Source organism: Chenopodium quinoa, unplaced genomic scaffold, assembly GCF_001683475.1.
Source record: "Chenopodium quinoa cultivar QQ74 unplaced genomic scaffold, ASM168347v1, whole genome shotgun sequence".
NCBI classification, from domain to species: Eukaryota; Viridiplantae; Streptophyta; class Magnoliopsida; order Caryophyllales; family Amaranthaceae; genus Chenopodium; species Chenopodium quinoa.
The window spans coordinates 14,923-25,356 of NW_018744288.1; the positions used below are offsets into that span (position 1 = coordinate 14,923).

General features: G+C 32.1%; 1 protein-coding gene across 1 annotated transcript; it reads left to right on the forward strand.

The window, feature by feature from the left end:
* The first annotated feature begins 4,171 nt into the window (after window positions 1–4,171).
* Window positions 4,172–9,409, forward strand: LOC110695035 (kynurenine formamidase-like). Its single transcript, XM_021872224.1, has 7 exons — window positions 4,172–4,691; window positions 4,944–4,988; window positions 6,281–6,353; window positions 7,823–7,920; window positions 8,310–8,380; window positions 8,997–9,129; window positions 9,223–9,409. Exons 1-6 carry the CDS (start codon window positions 4,283–4,285, stop codon window positions 9,117–9,119), a joined length of 819 nt encoding a protein of 272 aa, XP_021727916.1. The 5' UTR covers window positions 4,172–4,282; the 3' UTR covers window positions 9,120–9,129; window positions 9,223–9,409.
* Window positions 9,410–10,434: the final 1,025 nt, after the last annotated feature.

Consider the following 10,434-nt stretch of genomic DNA (forward strand, 5'->3'; position numbering starts at 1 on the left):
AAATCATAATGAAGAGATAACTAAAACTAACAAAGAGAAACAAAGAGAGTGTGTTAAAAAAAAAAAAAAAAAAAAAATTCATAGTTTCTTAAATAAGGGTCTGTTTTATTCAGATTAATTTCAGTTCAGTTACTAATTTTCTTCTCTCATAAACAATTCATTTCAGCTCTGTTCAGTTTAGTTCAATTATTTTCAGATTATTGGAACATGCCCTAAGTTAGATTACATTCTTAGAGAAAATTGTCATAACTAGCTCATAGTTTTTTTTTTTTTTTTTTTTGAAAAACTAGCTCATAGCTTCCTGTTAATGTTTATCAATAAACAAAATAAAATTTGAAGAAAAAAAATGATTTTTAAAAATATTTCTTGGACCAGGTGGAATGCACTAAAATCTAGGCCAATAATGTGTTATTTGTATATGGTTAAGTGTAATGAGAACCGGAGGTTGGGGCTGCTTGAGGACAGAGTTAGTTGAATATAACAACCAAGTTTTATCCAATTGTTCTTGTGGGTCATGATTCATCATTCATGGCATGATATAAGGTTGGTATTGTGGAGGATGTCTGATTCCTAATCATTTCTTTTATACATGTGTATAAAGTTTTTATGCTGAATTTTACCAATCATCGATTATTACTTAGTTAACTGCACTCATATTCAGGGTAAATTAGATCTCACATTGAAATGATGTTAGGATTATTTATTCAAGTCAAATTGGGCTTAAAACAATCATTTTAAACTTAAGCTATAATACCATTTGAAATTGAAACCAAATTCAAAGTTGTTTGAAGTAGTCTTATTATTCTTACATCCAAATAATAACCAACATGTTTAGTTTTCAACATGTATGGTACTTAGTATGTGTAGGTTGTTAAGTGTTCTTGTTTTAGTTAGTATTAGGTTGTAATTCTGTTTTTCTTTAATAGTATCTTTTGTAAAAAAAAAAAAAAAAAAAAAAAAAAAAAAAAAGTAGTAGTTATATATGATCATAACCGTATTAAAATAACGATTTCTTGTATGTAAAGCGTCATGCACTTAGATCATGCTATAGCTAGAGACCAAAGACATCAAAATGAACAAATTATAACCCCTTTTACTAAGGTAAAACCTAACGAACCCCCCCAGACGTTAAATATTAACATTAATTACTTTGTCATGTTTCTCCAAATTAATACTACTTTAGGTGATATTTAAATGTCTATTCAACACTCCGTGGGCGTTCGTTAGCAAGATCCTTTTAACAATATATAAAGAAATCATAATAAAATTAAACAGCCTATATTAGTGTAGTATCCTCTTTAGAAGCTGCATTTTTATAAAATTTTGTTGAAGTTGTTTAAATTGTTGAGGTTGGTAACATTCATATTAAGTTAAGCTAGTTGACAAAAGAATAATCAACTACTCAACTGTATATAGCCATTAGTTAACAAATCCTAAATTGGGCAATTATCCATATAAACAAAGCCAAACTCGTAGAACCATGGGAATCATATCTTTCACAATCATTAAATCAATTTAGTTAACAGCTGTTGGATGACCTGTTGTTGGATATGCACTACTTCGTACTTCATAATTTAATCTTCAAAAACAAGGATTTTCAAACTCAAGTCAAAAAAAGTAACAATGTGTACGTATTGTACGTGTTTTCTGGTCCAAGCAATATAAAAGCATATGATTGTCACTTAAATATGTGCGGCTTATATACTTGTATATTACTGGAGTGAACTTTTGAGAGTAAGACATTTGCTTAGTTGTGGACTGGCTGTGTAGCAATTTAAGTAACCAAGTACTTCTATTATATCATGCACCATATGGATTTAAAAGCTAGTATAACGGAGTGACGGATGATAGAGGACCAGTTAATTTTGATACTCGATGACGCGACATATTAAATGGATATAACAGTTACTTTGTATATAAGATATAATTTATCATGAGATCAAGGTATAGTAGTGATTAATCAATAATAGTAAGATATAAGGGCACATAACTTTTAAACATGTAGTATCGAATTGAATACTATCGATTTATCCACTTACAGGTATTATTTTGAGGCTAGGACTTGTAATTGATGGAGTATTATACAATGGTAGTGTGAGGTTTGAGAGTTGAAGTACATAGGTAAAATAGAACTATAGAATGATTTGGGCGATACGAAGTACATAATAAGCAAAAAAAAGAATCGAGAGTTGAAGAACATAAAGAACCTCGGCCAAACTGGCTAAAGTTGGACCCTGGAGTATATTGCTTAGGCCAACATGCATTATTTGGGCCTGAACATATAGTTCAACACTCATAAAAGCCTTTTTTTTTTTTTTTTTGGTAAAGAAAACAATCATGAATTATTAGTGTGTAAATTTGGAAAATTATTCAATGTTTAGGATTGTTTTTTTATTTTATTTTTACAAGGTAATATAAAGAACTTTACTAAATCGACATCTCAGTTCCGCAGGTCAAACGCTTGAGAGTAGAGGGGGAGAGGTATGGGAATCCCCTTATTTCAATGGTGTTTTTTAAGGACTTGATTGCAAATATGAAAAATAATAAAAGTGTTGCTAACCATTGGAGCACTATTAAAATACCTGCTCTCTTGAGTAGTACTGTTGAGTTAAGCTACACTGCTTGAAAATATTAAACATTTATAAATTAAATTAAAAATATCATTTTTTATCTTTTGCTACAAAAATAAATATTAAGATATTATTTTCATTATTATCAACTGACATATAGATAAGTGATATTGAACCTTTTTTTTTTTTGGTGAAAAGTTTTTTTTTTTTTAAAAAAAAAATAGGAGTTACAAGACAGTAGGTTTCATGTAACAAATTCACTCGTAATGTAATGATTGTAATCTATATCTTTCACTTTTCATATTTTTTTTAATTTTTTTTTTTTATTTTTACAACCATTGGAGTACTTTGTAGCTTAAAAAGGTTGTAGCTCTAAAAGTTAACATGACAAAGCAAGCTACAAGCCTTTGTAGCTTACCGTTGGAGATATTCCCAAGCAAATGTAGTTGGTGGGGCTCAAATTCGTGATCTCAAGGTCACAAGGTGAGTTCCCCACCCACTCTACCAAGTTTTGTTACATATAGGTAAAATGCAAGCATATGAATATGATTCTAAGTGTTTGTTTGATTGACAAAATTTTTTTTAAAAAAAAAAAAAATTAACACCTTTTTATATTGTGATTTACTTCGTAATCCATACTCCGTACTATCTAATTTTTGAAATACATAGTACTTATAACGAAATGTGTTTTAAGAACGAGGGATAACTCAAGTGGTTAAAGCTTCTCTTCCCGTTGACATCATTCATTTATCCATTTTGTACACGTGTTAACTTCTCCTATAAAATATATATATATATATATATATATATATATATATATATATATATATATATATATATATATATATATATATATATATAACACATGGTTTAATTATTTTAAAAAAAAAAACATATATTCATTCAAAGAAAATTAAATCATAAATTACAATGTATATTAACGATTAGTGAGTTTCATATAACTAGTTAAGTCTTTAAATAATGGAGTACTCTATAATTTTTAATTCTTATTGAAAATTATTACTCCATATATCTCAATCTTTTTTGTTGTTATTATTTTTTTTTCAATATCTTATGACTCAGATTCACATCGCAAAATTCCAATATGAAAAAACTTGAAGAATTAGTGTATTCGTTCTCTCCGAGCCAATTAGTTTTACCATGTATTAGGTTCTTGGTTACACAAATTATGCAAGGTCACTTGTGACAAAGTTTAATCTCATCTCAAATACTAAAAAGTCTTCATTGTTGGTCAAAAGAATAGACTAATGGACTACTAGTCAATTCTCACGAATATCTTAATTAGTTTTTGATTCTCCATTCAATTTCAAATAAAATCAAATTTTCACCTTATTTATCCTCATTTAACCCAAAAATGAATTTTGATAAGGTTAAATAAGTTTTTGATAAAGATAAATTCAAGAAAAATAAGTTTTGATAAATATCGATAAAGGTTAATTCAACTTTAAATTACAACTACTGGTATATTCAGATAAAATTAATATATTTAGATAAGTCACCGAGTACCGTAATTCTGATAAGATTAATGAATTCAGATAAGTCACCGAGTATTGTAATTCACATCAGATTAATAAATTCAGATAAGTCACCGAGTAGGCGAGTATGATACGCAGTATTTAAAACAATAGTTCTCTCCAACTCCAAACAACTTCAACTCCCCTCTTTCAATCTTTCCCACCAACTCTCTCGCCATGAATCATCAACTCCATCTCCTCCTCCTCTTCACCACCGCAACCCTCCTTCTCTCCGCTACCATCTCCGCCGCAACAACCTCCGCATACCCTTCTTCATATGGCGAAGAATCATGCGGATTCTCCGGCGCCGCCGTAACCCCGGAAAGAAGGGAAACATACGGTAACGGACGAATCATCGACATTACCCACCTTATTCACCCAGATATGCCGGCCTTTGAATCTTCCGATGGTGTTGGTCAGTTCATTTGGCTTCTTAAGAGTATGAAAAATGGGTCCATTGCTAATAATTCTGAGATGAAAATCGCCTCTCATACTGGGACCCACGTTGATGCTCCTAGTCATTTCTATGATGATTATTTGGATTCTGGGTTTAATATTGATTCTCTTGACCTTGATGTTCTTAATGGTACGTTTTTGGTTTTTAAATTTCTTTGGTGGGTTAGTGATTATTGTTTTCGAGATATCGTATGACTATTTATTAATGATATTTCTCGTGTTCCCCGTTGATACGGGATTAAAATTTGATGATGGTTTAGTACTTTAGTTGTTTATGATTAGTTGATTTTTGGGTAGTGTTTTATTTAATGATTATGATGGTGATTAATTGGTTGTTGATTTTCTTATTTGTACTGTGTACTGTGTTTTGTTGTTATTACAGGTCCTGCACTATTGGTTGATGTACCAAGAGATAGCAACATAACTGGTACTTTTTTTTAGTTCAGAGTTGTCTTTATTTGCTATTTACTTCAGTACTTTCTAAAGTGTTTGTAATCTTCATTTGGTGTGAATTAAGAAATGATTAATTTGTTTAAAAGGGTGTTACTTGTTACTTTGTTGGGCTGTAAGTTGCATTTTTTGGGATGATTATTGTTAAAGTTCAGTTAATTTATAGTGGGATTTCGGATTGTCAAAAGCAAAGTCAGTTAGTCACTAGGATGAGTATTCCTGCACCCTTGGTTGATTTATCAATACCAAGGATAACAAAAAGGCATACACGGGTTTAGAGATTGAACTTTGATGTTAGTTGCTCTTTATACTTACAACGTAAGAGCATCTCCAATGGTTCAATTATAAGGACTTGCTTGCAATTTAAATAAAGTTCCTAGCTACATGCTTACCATTGGAGAATAAAAAATTGGGCAACATGCAAGCAATTGTAGCCCAACCAAGCCACATGCTTGATTGAAAAAGAGCACTCATATTGTAACATGTGTATAATTATCTATTATTTTTTAAAATTTTATTTTTTTGCAAACTACAATATGTTATGGCTTACCATTGGAACAATTTGTTGCTTAAAAAGTGTTGTAGCTTAGAAATTGATGTGGAAAAGCAAACTACAAAGCATTGTAGCCTGCCATTGGAGATGCTCTAAAAATCATAGCATTATATCAATTTTTTTAAAAGAGATTAGCTGATAAAGTTATATTCTAATGGATGTGCGTGCATTATATGTAAGTATTATGAAAAAGAGGGGTTAAGTAATGATAATTGTAACTTCTGTCTGTAAGCTGTTTTACTGCGCAGTACATGTAGAGATGTCAAGTCTTTAAAATCTTAAATCATTTTCTGAAAATAATTTCTGTTATTCTTTTATTCGAAAAATGTGTAATCATAATCTTGTTAATATTTTTGTAAAGAAGTATTTATTTAGTCTTGGAACTAAAGAGGATGATGTCAAAAATAGTTTAGGCATGAAATTATTTCATTAGAAGTTGACATGTTACCCTTTGATGTCAGCATGGCTTAGTCTTACATCACTTTTGATCAGTGCTTATTGACTAGAACAACTACTACATACTCTGCATAGTTTTACAGCGTCCTGTATCATGTTTGTTTCCTTTGAGAATTCCTGAAACCATGGACTTGCTGTAGCATTTGAAAATGATGTATTGCATATTCTGTTATTAGGAAGCCTAATCAAGCTAGGGCTTCTTTTCCAATTGCTGAAATGGATTAATAGACTGATGGGATTGTGAACATTTTTTGTTACAGCAAGTGTGATGAAATCTCTACACATCCCTAGAGGAGTACGTCGGGTTCTTTTCAGAACTTTAAACACAGACAGGTAAAATTGATACCTGCTGTTTCTTTCTGCTGGCATATGTGATCGCCTTTTTCTTTTGAACATATTAAAATTATTAGGCATTCTTTCCATAGCCATTTCTCATAGTTATAGGAACATGTAACAAGAATGGAATATTGGGTGTTTATTATAGGGATAGCTGACTTTTCATTGCCTTTTGGTGTGCGCAATAAAGATATGCCAGAGATAACTTTATGATCAGATTGCATCCTACATTTTGCTTGCAAACTGTATTGCTGTGGGCTGCATAATTGCGTAGGAATTTCCTGGCATTTTGTCATGTGGAGGTCTTTCTATTGGAGATATCATCTAAGCATCTAACTAACCTCCCAATCTTATCAATTTTCATTGCAATCACTTCGCACATTATTTCTTCAGAAGACCATTCCCTTTAGTTATATTGCAATTATGAAGCATCACAACTCGCCTTGCCAGTTTGTTTTTTTGGCATGTGATGTGGAGTCTTGGTTGCTTCCGTGCATAAGTTTGTTATAAGGACTGTATTATAAGCTATCACAACTGAAATGGGTTGATATATTTATTGCCCTTGGTGAAGCCTATGGACTGATGGAAACCTAGGTGGGAGCCACTTCATTAAGTTTTATGAGCTGGGTTATTGGTGCATGTTGTTGCTTTGTATCAGCCACTTCACACACCTCATAAAGGGTAATATACTGTGTTTTTGCTATCTTTTAGTTCATAAGTTTTGCTGGAGTCATGTCAAAAGCATTGTTGCTATTGTGGCATATCTTCTTGCTTGATAATTAGGATTCCGAGTAGATGATAAATATTGTCACTTAACTGATTATGTTATCCACCCTCCCCTCTCCCCTCTGGCCCCTTCCTTGTCTGGTCAAAAAGCGAAGAAAAAAAAAAATCTTGGGGGAAAGAAGCTCTGAAATCATTGCATGTTTTTGGGTTTGTCTTAGTCAAGCTTGTAGTGCCTGGCTCGAGTGTTATTAGGCTGCTTCATTTCTTTCTGCTTTAAGCACAGTGCATTAGCAGCTAGACAGGCAAGTAGGTGGGCTAACTGTCCAACTGGGAATACACTTTTATTAGTCTAGCAGACTTATAACTTGGTACCTAATAAACTTCATAGAAAATATGGGTGGTAGCGTAGATTATTGTACTCTGAATTAAAAGGACAGCTATAGAACTTGTTGAAAACTTTTAGTCTTGTTAAATTTAACTGATCGTGAATCCTGTAGAAATTGTGAATCAAAGATTGCATTCCCAGTCAAGTGATAGTTTTCTGGGTGAAAACTTCTCATGTATTCACAATGTTATTGATCTCTCACTCTCTCTCTCTCCAAATTACTGAAGCTAGGATCTAATGATCTCCGTGATAATTTTAGCTGGAAATTTTCTCTTTTTTTGTCTTCTGTTGATGCTTTGTCCCAAGGACTCAAGGTTATTATTTATAATGAAATTTATAATTCTTCTCATTCTAGGCGCCTTATGTTCAAAAAGGAGTTTGATTCTAGCTATGTGGGTTTCATGGAGGATGGTGCTCAATGGTTGAAAGATAATACAGACATCAAACTTGTTGGTGAGTTTTTTACTGTATGATTTTACCACCCCTTCAGTCCTTATACTTACTCCTAATCACTTATCAGTCAAAGTATTATCTCTGTTAAAATATTTTGTCAAGTCATGTCTTGTTTCCTTACAATGCTATTTGATTATGTAGTTTATCTTGCGCTTGAGGCAAGCTGAATCAACAAATAAGGCCATATGGCCCATATCATTTAAAATCGTGATAATTTGTTCTAGTTGCATATAATTTTGGCTTTTGAGACCTCAGCAATGGCCTGATAGATATTAGATGGTGATGGTAATTTGAGATGCTTATAAAAAAACATTACTGAAAATTTAACTGTGTAGGAAAGTTAAAATTCTCTTCTTAAGATGGAACTAATAATCCTGTTGGCATTGTAGGTATCGACTATCTATCTGCTGCTGCGTATGATGACTTGGCTCCTTCTCATCTTGTTTTCCTTGAAAGCAAGGTAAGAGCCTACTTCAATATTTTTTTTTAGTTGGTTACATACTTGCATTAAGTTAAACTTCTTATTATAGCTTCGAGGGTGGAAAATTGTAATATTTGTGATAAGGACTTGAGGAGGAAAGCGGTGTTATTCCTTTTATAACTCTGGAGAGGAAAGGCAAGATCTAGTGCGGTGTCACACAAGGGAATTGTTATTTTGGATAAACAAAGGAAGTATAAGATTGTGAATTCCCAAGCTCCTCAAAATAATTGCTACTTTATACTGATAATTCAACTAAACTTGTGACTGGATATAATATAGAAATCAGTCAAGCTGGCATGATCTCGTGTCTAATTGAGAAATAAATTTTCAGCCTATATTTTTATAGAAGGATAAATTCTTGCCACTAATATGGCTTGGTATTAATAGATGTTCAACCATCTTCCCAAATTCCTACAATAGCATTCTCATATGCTGCAGCATGCAATTAAATTCTCTTCTATTGATCCGAAACAGGAAAATTTGTATTGTTTATGAGTTCCTTGTCACTGTGCTTTTTACCTTTAAGTACATATCCCTTCTCTTTTTTAACTCTATAGTAAGTAGGAATAACACTGATCATTTTGTCATGCTGCAGGAAATTATTCTAGTCGAAGCTCTAAAGCTGGATAATGTCCCCGGAATGTATAATGTGCATTGCTTGCCTCCACGGCTGTCTGTTGCTGAGGGGGCACCTATAAGATGCATTCTAATAAAGTGATACTTCCACCGTAAGTGAATTTCTCTGCATTGGATTTGCTGGAGCTCCTATTATTGTTTTGATGCCCCCTTCACCTTATTTATATGCACATGTTTTTGTTCAGGTGAATCTCCAACTTGACAGAGCGTTTCTGATATGTGGATTCAGGGATGGGTTCTGGAAGTGGAATGTGGTAAGGCTGGTAACTGATGGTTGCAAGAGATTGAAGAGATTATATATGTTGTGCCACGTTACGTTGCAGTAGATATTGTGTCATAACATATTAATGTAAATTGCTTATATATTTAGCCAGGTTTTCGACCAACACCCAAAATGGCAGACTTGCTGTGATGAACACAAAACAGGGTCTTGTATTGTTTCTACATAAAGCCATCTGCTGGCTAACTTCTTTGGATGCAAATTGGATTAGTTTGATCTTTATTTTAATCTATTCCAGAATAGTGGATTCTGAATTTGGAATAAGAAATTAAGAATACAGTTTAAATCACATCGTAATTTGATCAGAAGAGAACAATCTCTGTCTAATATCTTAAATTTTATCGGTTTGCATGTACAGTAATCAGGAATTCAGGATTGTGGAACCTTGTTTTCAACTATACCCTCTCCGTACCTAAATAATCACCTCATTTTACAATTTTACACTCAACTACGGTCAAAGTTTGATTACAACGTTATTTGATCAATTTTTGAAAAAATCAACATGGCTTACCTTTTATCTAAGTGTATTTTGAATTTTTGACGTTTTAGACTTTGGTCCTTTTAATAATAATCAAAAGTTAAAATCTAAAACAGTACTAACTGGTGTGGAGTATCTATTACTCTATACGGAAATTTTTCCTCCTAATTCTTTTTTATACATAATTATTAATTTTCCTCTAAGAGCATTAGTTTTTATCTAATTATTTAATTGTTATGCACATTTTCTACCCACTCTAAATTAATTAATTAACTTCGTCAAAAAAATAAAAAAAAAATAAAAAAATTTTATTATTTATTTACAAGTTAACTATTATTTACATTTATATAGTGACTTCTATATTTCAATTACTTTTCCGTATTAACTTTTAAAAATTCGAGCATGGATCGGGCTTTATCTAGTTGAGTATAACGAGTAATAATTGTGAATGAGGTAGGAAAAAGAGCGGGATGTTTTCATATGAAACAGTGAATCATCAACTTTGACTATTATTGTATTCCACTAGTACAATCATATGGATTTTAGTAGTAGTATTTAACATCCTTATCAATGGTATTTCTGTGTCAAACTCTTACTCACCAACTTCACTAAACTCCAACATGAATTCCAACCACCACC

Excerpts from the sequence above, each read along its gene's own strand:
- LOC110695035 (XM_021872224.1), top strand. The coding sequence starts at position 4,283 with ATGAATCATCAACTCCATCTCCTCCTCCTCTTCACCACCGCAACCCTC. Across the intron at positions 4,692-4,943 it reads TGACCTTGATGTTCTTAATG|GTCCTGCACTATTGGTTGAT; the intron begins GTACGTTTTTGG and ends TTGTTATTACAG. Across the intron at positions 6,354-7,822 it reads AGAACTTTAAACACAGACAG|GCGCCTTATGTTCAAAAAGG; the intron begins GTAAAATTGATA and ends TTCTCATTCTAG.